Raw genomic sequence first — 19508 nt, forward strand, 5'->3', positions numbered from 1 at the left:
GTGGCACTGAGGACACGATGGTACTTGGTGTCACTTGCCACCCCGTTCCAGCCCCTCCAGCCTTCTCTGCCAGCCTCTACTCTTTCTGTCCTTCCCATGCCTGGTGGCTTTGGTCTCTGCTGGCTGATCTGACACCTCGCTCCTATCTCCTACTGTGGAAAACCCAGCTCTCCCCGGCCTCGCAGTACCCTCTCCTCCAGCACCCATCTCCTGTGGTGGCCACGAGCGCGGGGAGGCTGCCCAGTTATTGAGAATAAGAGATGGGTTGGTCCTAGTGACAGCAGAACTTGATGCTCCCTGGGGCAAGGGCAGCCTCCTCTGGATAACCCCATTCCCCGGGGGTGGCTTTATTTTAATGTGCCTTAAGGCACTGAATGGGTGGGTGAAGGTTGTGTCATCTGGATCTTCTGTGGTTTTGTAGCCTTTCCTCGTGCTTGTGCCCTGCCTCCAGGCACGCTCTGTGTCATGATTGCCTAGGAAGGTGTGTTGGGTGAGGAAAACACGTCCCTCCTATCGAAATAAACTCATACTCTGCTTTCACAGTTTATTTTTAACACAGTACCTTTGGCTGAACCCCGTCGTGTTTTGAGTGATTAGAGATGGTTATCTTATCAGAAAGTTTCCCTGCTGGGGTATATTCGGGTGGTTGATGCTGTTTTCCTTTTAAAGTACGTGAGGTGGTTTCGAGTTGGGTTTGTTTGGGGATTTTTTCTGCTTCGCGCGCAGATTGCAATAAATTGTTTTCATGATGTATTAGTGACCTGCTGGGAATTGAGATGCCTGGATTAGGTGATTTACTTATTGCCATTAAGTAATGTAGAAAGTCAGAAACCATAAAACTGAACATGCTGGAGCCCGTATTCATAATCCAAACACATTGTTCATAGCCGGGAATGATTTGTCAATCTGGTTCCCTTTTTTTTTTTTATTTTTTTATTTTTTTTTCCTCCTTTCCCCAACTCCATGTTGCCTGGAGACTTTTATACCTCCTGCTCTTGAGTTACCCGGATCAGCCACGTAGCCCTGGCTCTCCTCCAGGCTGATGGAGAAGGAAGTGTGCTTGGTGTAGCTCGGTGCCCTTCGCCGTAGGGACCGGTAGCCAGGTTGGGTGTGAAGCGCCCAGGCAGCAGGCTGGATGGTGACCAGGGACAGTGGTGACAGCTGAAAGCAAGCCCTTCCCACGCCTTTAGCAGGGCGGGAATGGAAGTTTCCCATGTGGGAACAAGCTGCTGCCGCTAACAGGAGACAACATTCGGGTTTTGAGGCACCCGCATGTCAGAGTGGGTGAGGACTTTTCCCTTAGGCCTGGTCCTTCAGATTGATAATGTAGGACAATTAATCACCTTCTAACACTTTTGAAGCATGGTACAACAAGTCAGTAATGACATGGACATTTTGACCCCAGCCATTCTCTGGATTTTGACACTGGTTTTCCTTTTTGCCCTGAAGAGGCTGAATTCCTGAGGCTGTACCAGCTCCGTGGGTATGGGATTTGCTGTGTGAAAACAATCCTGTCTTGAGCTTGTTTTTTTTTATTTCCTTGAAGTAGCTTTCCTTCTGGAGAAGTTGCTTAAAATCTCAGAGGGCTGATGCTTCTTACCTTCTGCTTACTTCAGGGCACTAGGAGTCAGACAGCTCTTGAGGGGTTTGCTCCTTCTGTAGGTGCCATATTAGGGCCATTTATCTTCCTTTCAGGGTAAATCACGGGGTGGAAAAATAGACAATAGCAGTGGTAATGAAGAAATAGATATATAGATATATAGATATATACACGTGCACACTTCCTAGAGGTAATTCTTGATTTTTCTCTTCTTAGTTTTCTTTTCAGGTTGTATGGCTTAAATGTTTAGGGAATCACTTGTAGCTCTCCTCTGTTGTCCAGACTGCCTCTTACCATATCTTCCCTCTTTGAGACTCTTCATATCTATTCTTATGCCTCTTTTAGGAGAAGGAGCCTATTCCTCTTTTCCTGAAATGTTGCATTTTAAATTCTGTCAAAGAATGCTCAAACGGGGCTCAGTTACAAGTAACTATTGTTTTCCTCTTGTCATTTCACTTAGATCTTTGGAATTTGTTGAGGAGATGCTTTTTTCTTTTTAATTTATTTTACTCTCAAATTTCAATCTTTTGGGATTTTTTTCCTCCTAAAAAACCATACATCATGTATACGTCTCGCTAATTAAAGCTTTTCTGTCTTTCTGTTTATTAGGGAACCGTCCTTGATTCCATTAGAGATTGAATTTCTCATGACTATTTTATACTCTTACTTTCATGTGGGTTAGAGCTTGGTAATGTTTAAAAATAATTGTTGCCTAAAATAATTATTGTCTAAAAAACCCTGACATCTTTGGCAAAATGAGGTTGGTTGTTGTACACGTGAAGTCACTGGGAGTGACTACAGGTCTTTCATTGCTTTTAAGGGGAGTGTCTGTTGTACACAGCAGTCCAGTAATTCTCATTTCTATCACAAAGATGGTACCCATTACAATATCTGAATTAGCCCATTATTGCAACGTTGTCCTACAGAGTGAAGGTGAAAGCGGTTGACAGTTCTGTACTCCAGAGGGACAGAAACCAAAGGCTCATGAATTCTCTTTAGGCATGGACACAAAGCAAATCCAAATTTGTAAGGAAGTATCCTTACGGAAATATAATAGCCCTTTTGTAAAGTATCATTGGGATAAACTGAAAAGCTGCAGGAGGGGGAGGAGGAGTTTTCAGCATAAGCAAAACTAAAGTAAAGCCTTTGGTGCATTAATGTCTGTCCGTTGCTGCTATTGCAGATTTCAGAGAGCAAGGTATGAACAGAAAAGCAGATAAAATTCTGGTCAACTACCACGCATAAAAATTCATCTTAAGGTATTATTATTTTCTTCTCACCCGTAGCATGGCCGGACCCCCCTGCATCTCGCTGCCCACAAGGGTCATCTCCACGTTGTCCAGGTTTTGCTGAAGGCAGGTTGTGACCTGGATATTCAGGATGATGTAAGTAGATACAACCTTCTTGCTTGGGGTGGAGGGGAAAAGGTAATTTGCAAATAACAGTAGACTTTCACTTCTTTGAAGTAAGATTAAATGAAAGCAAAATCTGTCTCTCTATTTTCTAATTTGGAGATGTAACCTCTAATTTGGAGATTCAAAAGTGCATGGGAGACAATGTAAAATGTGTTGGTTTTCAACGAATAGCTTGGTCCTCTTGCTCCAGGTGCAGAGCTTTATAAGGGCTCTGGTTGCGCCAGGCGGGTGTGAGTAGCAGTGAGAGTTGTTGTCTGCCGCTCGGTGTGGAAATTAAATAAGAGCTTGTTGTGTTCCATGGGAACCCCCTGGAGGACGTCAGGTAGGGGACACAAGCTGTTGTGATGTTTGCCTGAGGTGGGAGATGCTTTTTGTGTTAGACTCGGCGTATTGAGCATTGAGCAGTTGCCTGGAGCGCTGTGTGGCATCACAGGGAAGTCCCCATCTTGGCAGCCACGCGTGGTGTGGGGGGTGGTGGCATCTGTGAACCTGTGGTGTGATGAAGCATCAGCACAACCAAACCAGCTTTGAATTTAGACAATGGTAGTTTGTTGTTTTCCTTCAGTAAAATATGTAAGTTACTGGAATTTCTCGAGTTTCCATAAGAATAATTCTAATCTTGGACCAGGCTTTAAGGCACATTGGAGTGACCGGTAACATGGTTTTAATTACTTCACTCTGATGAACAAAGGTGTAGGCTGAAATGTGCAACAGCAGTTGAATAACCATGACTTCTACAGATTTGTTGCTAACTTCTGATAGCGTGCTGGAACAGGTTTGAGGAAGGGTTGCTTTTGCTCCCCCTGTAATAAATACAGGTAAGATTCTTCAAAGGACCTAGAGGTCCAAAGATGGTTAGTAGAGGCACCTCTATGACTATTAAAAGGACACTGGAAATGTCTGGGTGCTTTTTGAAAATCCCCGTAGGCATTTGTTTGCATCTAGAGAGTCTTAAATATCTATAGAAATTGGAAAACTGGTTTCCTTCTGCGTGTGAGTAGCTGCTTCCCTGTGAGACGTGAGCAGTCTGTCTGACAAGCTTAGCGCTGGGGTACCGGTGCAGCCAGCTTTCTACTGGAAAACTTGTTTTTCTAGGAAGAAGCTTTGCTTCCTGCGCCCTTTATTCTTTCACTGTGCCTATCTGTGAAACAGAACAGATTTGCAAGTGTAATGGTAGGATCAGTTTATTCAGATGTATCCTGAGTGTGTTTTTTGACTTCTCCCAGCAAAAATGATTCATCAGGTATTTAAGACAAAATTGCAGGTCCTTTACAAGTACAGTCAGTTTTCCTGAGAAAAGCAAGTTGCTGCTCTAAGAATGCAAAAACTTCCACTGATTTGCTCAAGTTGGGTTTCTGTGAAAACTGTTTTTTGAGTAAGTCTGGGGTTTTTTTTAATTCTCTAGGAATAACATCTAGGCTGTTTATATGTAAACACGATAGCCATAATAGAAATCCAGTAAATCAGTGTTTAGCATCATTTCAGTTTAGCAAAGAGTCTTGCGCTGTAGAAATATTCAGCTCGTAGAAGACCTATTTCACTTGCCTTGCAAGCTTCTCGGGGGCTCTGTTCATGATAACTGGATACCGCTTCTAAACGTGGTGACAAATCTGTACAGAATAGACGCATGCGTGATTCACAGGTGCCGTTTCTTTAAAACTTATTTTGACTTTAGCTCTGTATTTAGTGCTAGTAATTTGGTTGGGGTTGAGGAGAACCTCAGGAGTTGCTGAGTCTTAGAGGGTGTGTTTGGATTTGTCTCAGAGGAAGAGGAAGGCTAAAATTCCAAGTGAAGATTTTTGCTTGTGAAAGGTACTAACTGCAATATTTCTGCTTTCCTTTTACATAGGTCTTCAAAGAAGGTTCTCTATTTATGGTTTCTCCTTGTATAATTCATTTTTACACTTTATTTATGTCCCACAGGATATGTTCATACTCTTTTTTAGTTGCAACCTATTGATTATGCCTTCTGTCACTTTTACTGTGTGCTTATTTGGCAGTGAAGGCATCTTAGTTTCAAGTGTTGATTAACATCTATGCGTTTCATTGCTGTTTTTCAGGAATATAGATTTAGGTTCAGAGATGAAATTGCTCATGAGAGTGGGGGGAATATTTTATTTAATTGAAAAGTAAATTACTTAGTTGATTGTTGTCTGTGGCATTGCTGTGATAGCACAGAAAAATCGCCAGGTTCTAAAAAGATGACCTATATTTTATTTTTCTAAATGACTAGAGAAACCTAAACATGTTTTATTTTGGAGTTGACTGTCTTTAGCTAATGAACGAATGCAAAACTAACTTTTCATCTGCCACATGATAAGCAGAAACTTAAAAGTTGCTAAATGTTGTGGAGACATTAAAACGCTCACTTCATGTTCTACAGATACATTCTTTAAAACCCGGTAAGAGCCGTAAGAATTAGTTGAAGAATGACCTCCAGTGGCCTGGAGTGGGATTATTATGAATTTCAACCGGTGGAGTCCAGCTCTGTAGAGTACGCCACCCCGGGAGCTAACTCCTTCCTTCTCCCTGCCAATACTGAGAACTCTTACTGGGATCCCAATGCCATCTCTGAATGGTCAATGAGTATCCATACAGCACGCACCTCAGAAATAGTCAAGGAGAAAGTTGTCCCGGTGAAGGAGATCAAGGACGAAAAAGATAAGAGAAACCAGAAGAGAAAGGCTAGGAAGGAACCTAGAAGATCAGAAAGAGAGAAGGAGGTTAGAAACCTTGTGCATCCAACCCTGCCTTGAGCTTGACATCTCCCGTGGCTGCATGCTGCCAAACCTTGGCCTGGTGGGCTGGCGTGACCCAGCTCTTTGCGCTGCATGGCTGCATGGCGGGCTTCGCCCTGGCTGCTCTTTGATCGTCTTTGATCGTCTCCTGTCCTGTGTGCGTGCTCTGAAAATCTAACCGGGAAAACAAGTTGATTTAAAAGGCTCCAGGCCCCGAAACTTCTCTTCTGGAAGCTCCAGTTTAAGAAGCAGAAAATTAATTTCAAATGGAACAGTAACCCAGGGTTCATAATAATTTCTGGCTGAATGTAAATATGCAAAGTGGCTTATTCCTGTACTCCCATCTCAGTCTCATTTAAGCTGTAATTTGCTTCCCTCATGTTTATTTTTTCAGTCTTTGCTCGTTCCTGCTGGTCATGCATCATCATTTAAGAAATTATTCTTGCTGTGTATCATGATGACTGCCTTTCTTTAGCAAAGGGGAAGGAAAGCAGCACGTTGACACTGAGAAACGCTAAGGCACAGTGTTTGTGTTTGTGCAGGAAAACAAAATATGGTGGTTATGGTATTTTTTTAAATCAGAGAAAGGAAAAAGTAACATGTATTACAAACTAGGGTAAATCAAACCTTGGTAAATTTGGGTAGTAGAGTCTATAATAGAGACTCCGATATCCCAGGAGAGCTGGCAGAAGTACTAATATCTACGTGAAACCATTTTGTAAGTTGCTTGTGTTGTTTCCTCTCCCTTGGGGTGAACTTCAGATGTAAAATAGATGCCTACCCGGTTCCTATGTGTCTGGTCCCGGTGGTTGCATCCACTGCTTTAAGCTAGTCAGCAAATGAAGAAACTTGAGGAGGTGTTTGCAAACACCAGGACACTGAGCAAGCGCCACCAGCCCAGCCAACACAGAAGTGCTAAAGGAAAGACATAATGCCAAAAATCCGTGGAGAAGGTCAATATTTATGTATCTGCCTTTCTTCAGGACACTCAGCCTGTAGCCCTCTCCTGAAAGGAGGTGTTTAAGGTCTCTGTAAAGAGCATGGTCTCACCCTTTGGAAAGGTACCTGCTGGTGCTGGGCCTTGCTGTGCAATAGCACCAGTGACCACCTCCTTCACGGGCCTCGTTTCAAAGGGTGGCGGGTCTACCTGCAACTTGTGTGGAGCTTCTTCCAGCAAGTATGAGAGAGAAGAGGGGAAACGGCTGTGTTAGGGGCTGTGGCAGTGCTGGGTGTGTGCTACGCAATGACCTCCTTGGTGTCACCATGACTGCAGCGCCACATGGCATGGTGCAAGCCGAGATCTTCACTGAAAGGGTTGCCAAGCATTGGAACAGGCTGCCCAGGGAACGGGTTGAGTCGCTAACCTTGGAGGTGTTCAAAAGACGCGTAGATGTACTGTTGAGGAACATGGTTTAGTGGTGGACTTGGTGGTGCTAGGTTAACGGCTGGACTTGATGATCTGAAGGGTTTCTTCCAACCAAAATGATTCTGTGATTCTGTCTGGGGCATTTAAGTGGAAACAACCAAGTTTGAGTTGTTTTCAGGGCTAGGCAGCAGCTGAGGAAGAGGATTTAAGACACACCGTTGTAGGCTTAAATGCCTTACTTTTACCAAGCCTCACATAAGCACCTAAGTGTCTTTTTGGCTTTGGGCCCACGTCTCTATTTAGGCAGACTCTGTTGTTTCTTTCAAGGTCACATTTGCGTGACACAGCACTGGAGTTATCTCTCTTCATTGCTACTGATCTGTGGTCTGTTCCTAAGGCATAAATCACTTACAAATAGGATCATAAATTGTACCCGACATAATAGTCTGGGCAGTTAATACGCATTCACCGGTGTAATTGCACTCTGAGCCTCTGGAGCAGCCCCCTAATGCCTTGGTAAAGGCAGAACTCTGATGAGTGCTTTCAGAGACAGTTATTTTAGCAATTAATAAAAAGACACATGAGTCAGTGATTACACCGTCTGAAAATTCATGCTGTGAAAAAAATATAACTCACCTGTTTTCTGTGACTCCATAAGAGGCAAGATGGGGGTTTGCTCCTCTGCTGATGCGGAGAGAAGACCAGTTAGAAATGCAGTGGTGTGGGCAGTGTTATTTATAGGTGGGTTATGCCATCTGTGGCTGGGTCGCTCAGGGAGTCACACGCAGAGGCCATCGGAACCTGGTGGTTCAGCTTCCACAGCACCTTAAGCAGTTTAAGGTTAATGTGTGTGCTGAACTGAGGTCCGAGGGAATGGTCAACCAGGTCCTGCCCTGCTGCCTGAGGGGCCTGAGGGTGGTAGGGACCTTCACAAGGACATTGATACCTGCCACCTCTTCACTGGGAGGTGCCTCAGTCCAGGTGAGAGAGGGTTTGAGATATCCTTTGACACTCCTTGTTATATGGATGAAGTATTTATTTACCTGGTCAGAGTGCTGGTTGGACTTTACTCTTAGATGCTTGGCTCTCCTTGTGCTTGCGTAGGGAAGATGTCAGCACCAAAGCCCATACTTTGGACAGGAGGCACCTGAGCCTGCCATCTGCAGGACTTGTGTCCCTTCACCTACCTGGGCTTCCATTTGAGGGACCACAATATAGTATGGGACAAAGCCTAGGCATGGCTGAAGCTGTCCCTGTGCCACTCCTGGAAGTGTATGCCCCATCCCTGGAAGTGTTCAAGGCCAGGCTGGATGGGGCTTTGAGCAACCTGCTCTAGTGGGAGGTGTCCCTGCCCATGGCAGGGGGGTTGGAACTAGATGATCTTTAAGGTCCTTTCCAACTCTAGCCATTCTATGATTCACTCTGCAGCCCCACTGAGTGGCCTCTCAGCACACGGGCTGGGCTCCCCAAGAGAGACCTGCTCCTGCAGCAGTGAGGTGTGCTTCCCGCTTTCCAAACACGTGTGGGTTTTTAATTTAACTGAGAAGCCATTAGAAGTAGCTGTCATATCGACAATCCCCAGAAGGCTGAATGGCTTTTGACCTCACTGCAATTACTGTGATGGGGTTGGGCTAATGACAAGAACAACCTTGATTCAAACTGGCCCAATGAGAAGATCCTTAGTTGCAAACTAAACCAAATACAACCCATTCCTGCCCCCAATTTGGTCTTTTCTACGATCAGTTTTCTGGACTGTAAAGAAGTAGGAACCAACCATTCGTTGTTCAAGCTCCATGCACTGCAATGGCAGATGTCATCTTTTTTAGTCTTTATTATAATATCTTCTGTAGTTCTGCTGGTGCAGCAATGCCAGTTGGCAGGGATGGGTTGACTGATTACTTTCCGCTTCATGGTAGTTAGATAAAGTGACCTTTGCACTGTCCACATAACCCATGGCTGCAGTAGCAGGAGCTGTGCCAGTCACCAGCACCATGGCTTATCACAAAAGGGTGTTAAGTTTTTCCCCAGCTTGTCAGCGAGCAGATTTCTCTGCAGTAATAGTTACTGGAAACTATCACTGGACACTTGCACTCATGGGATGGTATAATTTGGACATTTTCCATAACATTTTGGTTATTTTTAAATTTGGAACAAATACGCAAGTTCAGAGAACTTGCAGTGCTGTCTTGTTTTCCAACGCTTTGTGTTTTTCTGAAAGTCCCAGTTCCTGGAACCGTTACTGTCTTTGTTCAAAATCTCTTAAAATACATTTCCAGTGTTAGTAGGGGCAAGAACAAAAGTAAGAGTATGGGACCTCTAGAGGCAAAACACAGATAGCAAATTTTAAAAAAAGCCTTCAGCACAATTTTTTAAAACCAGCTTCATGATTATAAGCCAATTTAATGATTTACTGGTGGTGGGAATTGGCACTACAGGGGTTACTGAAAGGTTCTGGTTGGCAATTTTTCCCTTATGGATTAATAACCATTTTGGTGTCATTAGTGCAAAAGAACCCCACCGAGAGCAATTTTTAAGTCAGCTGCTAATTGCCTTTGAGAACAAATTATTCAAATTGTGCAGTTATCTAAAGACTTGTAGACTGTAGGACAGAAATTCCTCTAGTTTTAGTATTTAATATAATGTGGTATTATCTGATACAGATTTTTAGCAGAGAAATTTTGTATCTATTTAAGACTAGCTTCCTGCAAGCTTTTTTTTTCCTCAGGATACACTGCATATCTCTGCCCTCCATGTGTTTTTGGTGACCGTTATCTAGATAAGCAGAAGTGGATTGGATTCCCACTCTGTTTATTCATCCCCCAAAAAGGCTATGTGCAGCTTTGAAGTGAGTCTTTGTGCCTGGAATCAGGCTGTGCTTCAGCGTTGCAGGTTCAAAGCAACTTCAAAGGAAAGCCAAGACCGGTTGTTGCGGCAGCAGCGGAGCTACTGCAGCTCCTTTTCCCATCGGTCGGTGTCTTACATCCCTACGCACCGCTGCGTAAATCCTCCTATTCCCCCTCTTTTATCACAGTCTCACCAACGGGCACGTGAAAACATAAATGGGCAGGGCCAGTAGTTTGCATCTCCCAGGTCTTCAGGTTCTGGAAGGTTTGTAGGAAACGCATCTTGGGCTTTCTAGCTCAGCAAACGAGTTCAACAGTTGTTGGAGAGGAGATAAATGGGCAGTCAGACATGATGACCACATCAGCGTTGTTTCTTTTGGAAACTTGGCCATAAAGGAAATAAACCGATGTAAGAAACTTGCTTGTTGCTGTTACGTGGCAGGTCAATGAGAAATGAAAGTCGTTTGGACCTCAAGATCACTCAGTTGCTTGACTGAAACAAGTTGATGGTCTTGCAGTTGTGGTCCTCATCATAAGATTGCCTCCACTCTTAGCGCTAATTGGTAAATTCATCAGAGGTGCTGAAGAGGCTGATCTCATCTCATGCTGCTTATCCTAAGCAGGGCTGATGGAGCAATCAGAGCCAAAACAGAAGAGCTTCATCCAGTTAGCGTAAATACTGGAGGATCATTATGATGAATTACGACAGCCTGTAATTCCCTTTAGTTCCCTACAGATACCGTTGATTGTTAGACACGTAGCGCCAAACGTGTTAGATTCCCTGCCTTCTAGTACTACCAGATTTTTAGAACGCTTCAGCGCTGAATATGGGATTGTGATGACTTGCAGACCTCTGTACATGGTTTGTAGCTCTCTGATACTTTCAATAACTTAATTAATCTTGGAAACGTTAACGATAGTCATTTATGGGGACTGTTTTCAAAGGCAGCTTGGGTTTAACAGTGCGCATGTTGAAGATGCAGCCCCTGCGTGTGTGGTACGCTCTTGCATTGGGTCAAAATGAGGTGGGAATGGTACCGATTACGGATTTGCTTCTTTTTGCAGGGCGATCAGACAGCATTGCACCGGGCTGCTGTGGTAGGGAACACCGATGTTATAGCAACCCTGATTCAAGAGGGGTGTGCTTTGGACAGACAAGACAAGGTAATGGGCAAAAGCAAAGTCCTGCGGGATGGCAGCCTTGCCAGCCAGTAATATTAAGGTCTCAGAGAGAAAGTTATGGTACATACTCCTGAGTAAGTATCTGATGCTTTGAAAGTAATTGGAACAGTTATGTTTAAAAAAAAGTTGTACCATCTCTGTAATATAAATTACTGATTTAGTTACTTTTTTATATCAGGTTGATAGTTTTTGATTTAAGAGTCTGGTCTCAGCTCATTAAGGGAGGAATCAAGGAACATACAACCATGTTATGCCCTACGCAAAACACTGCATGGAACTGAGATCCCAGGCTGGAAATTTAGGTTGGGAGTAAATATAACTAATTCCAAGATCCAAACAAAAGTTTCAGTGCTCTGCTTGTTAGGAAATGTGGGAGGAAGTAGAAGATAGAAAGAGGTTGAAGATAGACAGAGTAGTTAGAAAAAAGTAGATAATGCATTAGTAGAAGTTATTTCATGTTTTAGTCTGGTGTGTATCTGCCTCTGATAAAAATTAAGTAGAAAATTAGCTAATGGGAAAGGAAAATGGTTTATTTTTTAAGTGAGCAGCTGCTGCGTTCTGAATGTAATATTACTGTGTGTGTGGATACAGTGCACTAACCTTCTCCTCTTGTGTGTGTGCTCTTCAGGATGGGAACACCGCTCTTCATGAAGCTTGTTGGCATGGATTCAGTCAGTCTGCCAAAGTGCTCGTTAAAGCAGGAGCCAACGTTCTTGCCAAGAACAAGGTGAGACCCATGCAGGAGGAGCTTTCAGTTCTGGTCTAAGGTGGCTGGTTCTTAGCACTGGGGATTTCTGGCCATGGCATTTCTCAGCAGGTCAGGGACCAGCTCCTGGTGGGATTTTTTTTTCTTCTTTTTTTTTTTTTTGCTTTTTCTATGCCTGGATGGTTCCTCCACAGGCATTAGAAAATTCATATTTTGACAGCTGACACAGGAGGAACTCAATAGCACGTTGAATGATACATTAATTATGGCTGACGAACACTGCAATTCCTGTGGAAATCTCCACGGTGCTCTAATTTATGCCGAGTGGATTCATTGTGGTCGGTGTGATTTAAAATGAAAAAAAATTGTTCTAATAGGAAAATGGCTTTCAAAATCAAGTATTTTTTTTTTTTCAGAAATGAAATAGCCAAGTGAATGTAAGTCACAGAGGGGAAAAAATAGTGTATCTTTTGTTAGAAAGTTCTTCCTAACACCTGAGTGTAGGCTCTTACCAAAATCTTGTAATGAACCCGGATTATCTTCCTTCTTGTATTCGTAATACCTTGAGAGCAGTTTAGAGGAAAAAATAACAAAGTGAGGGGGTTTAGTTCCACTCTAATTGTAATGTCTGTGGGAGGCTTGTCTCTATTTCACTAATTCAGAAGTTAATGAAGTGGGCCAGGAAGTGGCAGTAGCAGTCTGTGGAGTGACCGCTGTGCCGATGGGTCGGTTAGATGGTGCGGTTGGCACCATGTCCTTCTCAGCATTTTGGAGTAAATGTATCTCTAAAGTGACAACTAGGGGCTAGCAAAGAAAAGGAAGAAGGGAGACAGGTGGCCAAAGTCCAAGATTTTGAGTAAAAAGGCACGTTGCCTGGGCGTAGTGTTTCTGTGTGTGCGTGTCTATATATGCAGTATATATCCATGTTTGTACAATTGCGGTCACTTTGTGGTCTGTAATTACATCATCTTTGATATTATTTTATGTGTATTCCTTCTTTTACATTGCTCCAACTTCCACTTTTTATTTTCTGTGATTATTATTGCTGTAATGTTCACCTAGATTTGTATCGAAGGTACTTTAGATAACTTCCTGTGCTTGACTTTGTAGTCTTGGGAACCATTGGGCTCCTATTCCTGGATACGCTTCTCTACGTATATAGGTGTACTTCTGTACAAAGGTGTGGACTTAAGATGCAAGTCTGGTTATCCTGCGTGCTTGGAAGCCTCAGGGTATTAGAAGACTTAGCTTACAATCCAGCGTATGTCAACTGGAGACAACCTCTCTTGGAAAGCATGTGCACAGAATAGCTGAGCAGGGTTGATGGCTGAAATACGACTGACAGACTTTAATAGTGAGGGAGCAGCTCCTGCGCTGGACTTTGATCTCTTACCCACACCATCCTCTCCCTTTGCATTTCACGGTGTTGAGTGTTTTTTAACGGACAGGATCTTTTCTCAGGAGCCGCTGAAAAATGCAGGAATTGTGCATTCTTGCACACGTGCACGTGCTTTTGCCTCCTTTGATTTGAAGGAAAATGAAGAGCTTAAGTCTACTTAATCCCCAAAATGGTTTCTGCGGTCTCTCAACTTTTTATGTTACTGATGACAAGGTATAAGCTTTCTGGTAGCCGGGGCTGAGTGCCCTGTGCAGGAGCACCCTACGGGCTGTTGACTTACCCCTGGGCATCGTGCAGTTTCGGCTGGGTGGGACATATAGGGGCTGCTAGATTTGCCAAACCCTGCTCAGCAGCAGAAGACGGGAGGGATTTGACTCTGTATTTTCTGTAACTCCTGGTCAATATCTCCTGGGACTGGTTGGGAAACGTTCGTGTGGATGGACTTCTCACAGCACATCATATAAGAGAGCAATACAATTGAAGAAGGCTTCTATATTAAGTGAAATGCAGAGGACAGGCCACTTGGGATTTTAAAGGCAAGTCAGGCAGGCATTTGAGGAATGGGACAACACGTGGGTAAACCACATGGGTAGCTGTATTCCTCCTGTGCAGCAAACACCCTGGAGATGCAGTTTATTTTCAGTCAAGTTGGCTTAATAAAAACTCTGCTGCTGTGGTAGATCATCCCATGAGATCAGTTGTAGCCGCCTTCTGTACGTTTTAGTGAAGATTCAGTAGACCAGTGAAGACCCCCACATTGGTACAACTCGGACCCACTGTACCTCTCACAGAAGCTGGTGAGAGATTTGTTACCCTGTGGGACATGAGCCTGATAAGCCTGCTCTGTGAGCCCTGACCCCATGTCCCGGTTTGAAGTAAAACTGAACCAATTTTCTGTTCTGTAACTTTCCGTCCTAGCTAGGCCTCCTCTAACTCTCTGAAATTAACGGCATATCGTGGAGAAAACTGCTCGTTCTCAGAATGATAAGCCCAATGTTTGTGCTCCATGCCAAGGGATGGTGTGCAGGGAGGCCCTTGCTTATACTTATTGCTATGACAATCAGGGTCGGCCCATTTCATTATTTGCCCCCTTAGAGGGTCAGAAATGGAAAAAACGTAGAGGGGTCACATCGGTGGGGAGGAGTGGACAGGAGAGGTGACCCAAACCTGACCAACTGGGGTATTCCATCCCATCTGCCCCATGCTCAGTATAAAGGCTGAGGGATCAAAGGGTCAGCCCCCTTCCTGCGATGGCCGACGTCCAGAGAGGACTCTGTCTGTTCATCTGCCTTTGATCCCGATCCATGTGTTCCTGACTCCAGAGCTGGAATCCAGTTCCCATTCGTCGCTGAGTCCAGTCTGGGACTTCCCCAGTGCCTGCCGGTGACGTGACTGTCATACTGGGAGCTCGATACGGTTTTGTATATATTGTATCTATTTCATTATTTTCATCTTTATTTTTATTTTAATATTAATTCTTCATTAAAGTAGTTTAGTTCATTCTAAACTTCTGAATCTCCTTATCTCTTTCTCCTCCTCTCTCCTCTTTTGGGGGGAGAAGTGGGGGGAAGGGCCATCTGTCAGTCTGGTTTTGGTAAATTCGGCCAAAACCACGACACCCCAGGAACCGGCATCATGACTTCTCCCACCACTGAGGTCCATCACAGGACCTCTCTGCCTTCCCACCAGGAGCGACCTTCCAAACAGCAAGTGATAAAGACATTGCAGAGGCTTTTCAGAGATAAACCCAGCAGGGAAAAAATTGACACTTATGTGCAATTTAGCTGAGAAAGAAAACGTTCATGTCTGCCACAGTTTAGAGACTACATTCAGGCCTGAAATAGTCTGTAACGTGGATCTGAAGACCTAAGACCACATCCTAGAGTTGGCCTTCTGTAATTCAAACCCTGCAGCTTTGATCTATGTCTTGAAAGCACGAGGGACAAATTTAAGGGCACAACCAAGGTGAACAGGCAGCCTAGTGTAAGCATGGGAAACCTTTTTAGCTGAGATGGTTTCATTTCTAGCTCCCAGGAGCTGAAAACCCCAAACATTTTCAGGCCAAGAAAACCCAAATGCTGTCAGAAAAACTTGTCAGACCAATGTTAGAAACACAAGCAAACTCTTTTTTTGATTTCTGACCATAAAAACTTCTTTCAGAAATCTTAGCATGTGATTCTCTGGGCTTTGGGTGGCTTTTTTTTTTCCCCCTTCTCATCTTGGCCCGCGTGCTTTCTGAACATTGAAGCTTCCCAATGGCCTCAAATCTGCATCCTGCCCCGAGAGAGCACCTACAGACTCAGCCATACCTGGAGCTGGTTTATGGTACGATGGTAAAGAAGCAGAAATCGTTGTGACCCTTGTCTGCCAAACACCCTGCAGCGGTCGCAGCTGGGTTTGCTGGGGATCAGAGATGGTTTGCTGGGGATCAGAGATGCCATGCTGGGGCAGCGTGTTTCTTTGTGTGTGTGTGCACGGGGAAAACCCAAACCACAAGAGTTATACTTCTTTAAATGAAATACTTGTTAGTGCTCTTTGATATTAATGAGCCAGAGAGTTTCTAGAGTCTTTGCTTCCTGCAAACAGATTTGACCAATGCAGATATTGTTAGACTGTCCAATTTCTGCCTTTACTATATCCCAGATAAGTCATTTCCAGGATGAAGAAGGTATTTCAGTCTTCGGGTTCATTTAGTTCATATCTTTGGGAAATCAACAGCGACAGTTTCCCGCCCCTGGGTGGATCTTCTTGGGGGAAGACCTGTGAGGTTTTATTTTTTAATGCTTATGTCCAATTTCTAAATACGGCTTTTATATTTTCCTGTATTTCTCTAAGGCAGGTAACACACCTCTTCACCTGGCTTGCCAGAATAGCCATTCCCAGAGTACTCGTGTTTTGCTACTTGGAGGATCTCGAGCAGACCTTAAAAATAATGTGAGTTTTGAAAAAAAAATGTTCTTTTTTGTTTGCCTTTGTTTTAGCTATATTACTTTAACTTGTAGAAATACTCAGGAATGCTTTAAGCTGTGATTTTATTATAAATGCTATTGATAAATACACTAACAAACCATTGTATACATCGTGTACATCGTGCTTTTGATAGGACTGAGCGATGCACTACTTGTACCCGACTCTTGAGTGGGGATGGAAGGAGCCAAAGGGGGTTTTGCTGTTGCACAGACCGAGGCAGCTCCTCCTTTGCTGCTTTTTGTGGTCCTCATGGCCTGACCCATACGCTGTCATGCAATTCTCCAAAAGGGCTCCTTTCCCCAAAAAGATGGAAATCTTAAAGGGGTTTTGTGCCAGAGCAGGGAAAGCTTTCAGACCTGTCCTCACTGAGACAGCTAATACACACTGTGTGTCAGTCTGTCAAATGAGGTAGATTCAAGGTGACTTTGATTTCAGACAGCTTTCCTCCTATTTTATAGTGATTCTGGCATGACAAAGGGGAAAAAAAATCTACAAAAGGAAGCCAGATATTTTTTTCCTGCTCGATAACAAGGTGGGCAGAGGCACACAGAAATGGAAACCCGTGGGGCGCTGCTCCCCGCTCCCAGTCCCAGCTACACATGTGCCACCCCTCGTGGGGACGCTGCTCTGGCCCCCACTCCTCGTGTTTTCTTCATTGTGCGCAAGACCCTGTTGAGTTTCCAAGTCACATTGGTTTGTGGTTCAGAAGAGCAGATTTAATGTAAAAATGTAAATTGGGGTTTGTAGTGTGGTAAACCAGCGTTTTTATAATTCCAGTATTTCCCATCAGTGGTTAAAGAATTCGTACCCCCACCTTGCCTAACCTCAGCTCTTGCTGAACCTTCCCACCCATGATAGTAGATATTTTACACTGCAGAGAAGACAGCATTGCTGCTCGGTGAAGCTGTATGAGATTTGCTGCTCTTTTTTGGTTTAATAGGATTATTTCATCCCTGAACACCATGACGAGTGCAAGCTTTCTTACTGTGATTACATGCTCAGAGCTTTGTTTCTGTTTGCAGGCAGGAGATACCTGTCTGCATGTGGCTGCTCGTTATAATCACTTGCCCATCGTTAGGGTGCTGCTCAGTGCTTTCTGTTCTGTCCATGAAAAGAACCAGGTCAGTGCATGAACCTCATTGCGACTCTGCACCCTTTGCATACGGCTTCTTGTTGGGAAGGGGGGTTCCTACCCAAGGAATCCGGCTTCACTCTGTGTTTCACTGTACCACCAAGTGCCTGAGCTTTTAAGAATAGCCTTAAAGTAATGGCATATCAGTGGTTTATTATTTTGTCACCGCATTTGCGTCATTTCTTTAAAGCATTGCCTATTTGTGAGGTTCTGCAGTTGGTGTAGAAAGGGGGTTTGGGACAGGGGTGGTGGTGTAAGGGTAGGGGTTGGCACTTCTGGGTCCTTACCAGTTCCGTGCAGATGGGACTGGGCAGGAGACTCGGTCATTTTCTGGGGGCCCATTTTCTCCTCTGTAACTAGGTTTTAATGATCCTGTGGCCGTTACAGAGACATTGTAAAGCAGAACTCACTAATGTTCAGGTGCCACAAAAGTGCGGAATCCTCTGGAATACTTTGCTGCATTTTGCAGTAGGGGGATTTAAAAGGACATAAAAGTAAAGAAAAAGCATGCTTTAAATTCAAAGTAACAATCAATCTAACCTAGGATTAATCATTGATAGTTGTTTTATAAAGAAGTAATTGATTGCTGTGCCCATAGCATTGCCTAATTGGGTGGTAGAAGGGAATGGATTTAGTACATTAAAATGTGTTAATTCTGCTAAATAAACAGATTATGTGGTGCTTAACCACATCGTCTCATGTTCCTGGGAAATTTTCCATGTGTGGTTGAGGATCATAAAGATGTTTTCTGATCTGCACGTTTAATGTTGTTTCTTAGATAGGAGATATTACAGCAAACAAAATGGGTTTCAGCGTGTTAAATTTACTATGTAATTTTATTTGAAAATGAGTTTTTTTAACTTGCAAAACGAGCTACTGAATATTAAGATTAACTGGTGTGAACCTGGCGTGCAGAGACACCCCCTTCCTTCATTCCCCAGCGCTACCCGAAGTTGTTCCGTATTTGCACGTACAGTGATTTTATTCCTGAACGTGCCTCATCCAAGTCAGCAACAAGCAGTAGATTTCAACTGGTCTCGGGGAGATCTCATTCGCTGAAGGCAAAATGGAAGGCAAAGGGGACAAGAGGGCATTATATGCACGTGTCCCATCTCCTTTGAGCAGCTGCCGGCTCCGTTACCGGTGCCCGGCTCTGATCACGGCTGTTTTCACCTCGCTGCACCGGGACAAGGGCAGGGCAATATGTTAGTGCTGGACACGGGTCGCCTCCCGGCTTTGCTCCAAAACCTGCTTTGCTTGAGGAATCTCATGAAGAGAACACCAACCGGCTCGCTGCCGGTACTTACCTGATTAGTTTTGAGTAACATGATACATGACCACCTGCGCACCAGATAATCCACCCTGGAAGAAAAAAAAAAAGGGGGGGGGGGGGGGGCACGGGAAAGGAGAAGGTTGTGGTGGGAAAACCGGTTCTGCCCTCAGATGTTGTATCCGTTTGCTGGCGGTGGAGCTGGGCTGTCTCCAAGCTGTGTCGTGTGTCACTGGGTTCAGTTAGCTCCTTGCCCCCTCCTGTCCCCTTCCTCCTCCTGTCCCCTTTCTTATTGAGCAGGCCTTATTTAAGCTTAGTTGCCGTATCAGTAGGTGTAGGTCTTCTGACCTCTGAGCATCTTTTAGGATCCTAGGTGTGATTTCTGCAGGATGGGACCCAAGGGTGTGTGTAACATGGCTGCTTTCTGCTTCGTAACTCGCAGGCAGGAGACACTGCACTCCATGTCGCTGCTGCTCTGAATCACAGGAAGGTGGTTAAGCTGTTGCTGGAGGCAGGGGCTGATGCATCCGTTGTCAACAACGTAAGTAGGACGTGGAGTTTCTTTGGTATTTTGTATTAGAATCATAGAACGATAGAATGGTTTGGGTTGGAAGGGACCTTAAAGATCATTGAGCTCCAACCCCCCTGCCACGGGCAGGGACACCTCCACTAGAGCAGGTTCCTCAAAGCCCCATCCAGCCTGGCCTTGAACACCTCCAGGGATGGGGCATCCACAGCTTCTCTGGGCAACCTGTTCCAGTGCCTCACAACCATCAGAGTAGAGAATTTCTTCCTAATATTAATCTAAATCTCCCCTCTTTCAGTTTAAAACCATTACCCCTTGTCCTTTCACTCCACTCCCTGATCAAGAGTCCCTCCCCATCTCT

The 19508-nt window shown here is 44.3% G+C and overlaps 1 protein-coding gene across 4 annotated transcripts in view; it reads left to right on the top strand.

Moving 5' to 3' along the window:
• Positions 1 to 19508, top strand: part of ANKRD6 (ankyrin repeat domain 6) — a 36687-nt gene that overhangs the window by 6871 nt on the left and 10308 nt on the right. For 3 of the 4 annotated variants that reach the window (XM_074150329.1, XM_074150330.1, XM_074150331.1), the window contains exons 2-7: positions 2887 to 2985; positions 11028 to 11126; positions 11773 to 11871; positions 16085 to 16183; positions 17242 to 17340; positions 19064 to 19162. In XM_074150329.1, the coding sequence (XP_074006430.1) occupies positions 2887 to 2985; positions 11028 to 11126; positions 11773 to 11871; positions 16085 to 16183; positions 17242 to 17340; positions 19064 to 19162 (594 nt within the window). The remainder of the gene's footprint in view (positions 1 to 2886; positions 2986 to 11027; positions 11127 to 11772; positions 11872 to 16084; positions 16184 to 17241; positions 17341 to 19063; positions 19163 to 19508) is intronic. The other variant, XM_074150332.1, reaches the window with a different exon arrangement.

This window comes from Numenius arquata, chromosome 7 (assembly GCF_964106895.1).
Source record: "Numenius arquata chromosome 7, bNumArq3.hap1.1, whole genome shotgun sequence".
Classification (NCBI taxonomy): Eukaryota; Metazoa; Chordata; class Aves; order Charadriiformes; family Scolopacidae; genus Numenius; species Numenius arquata.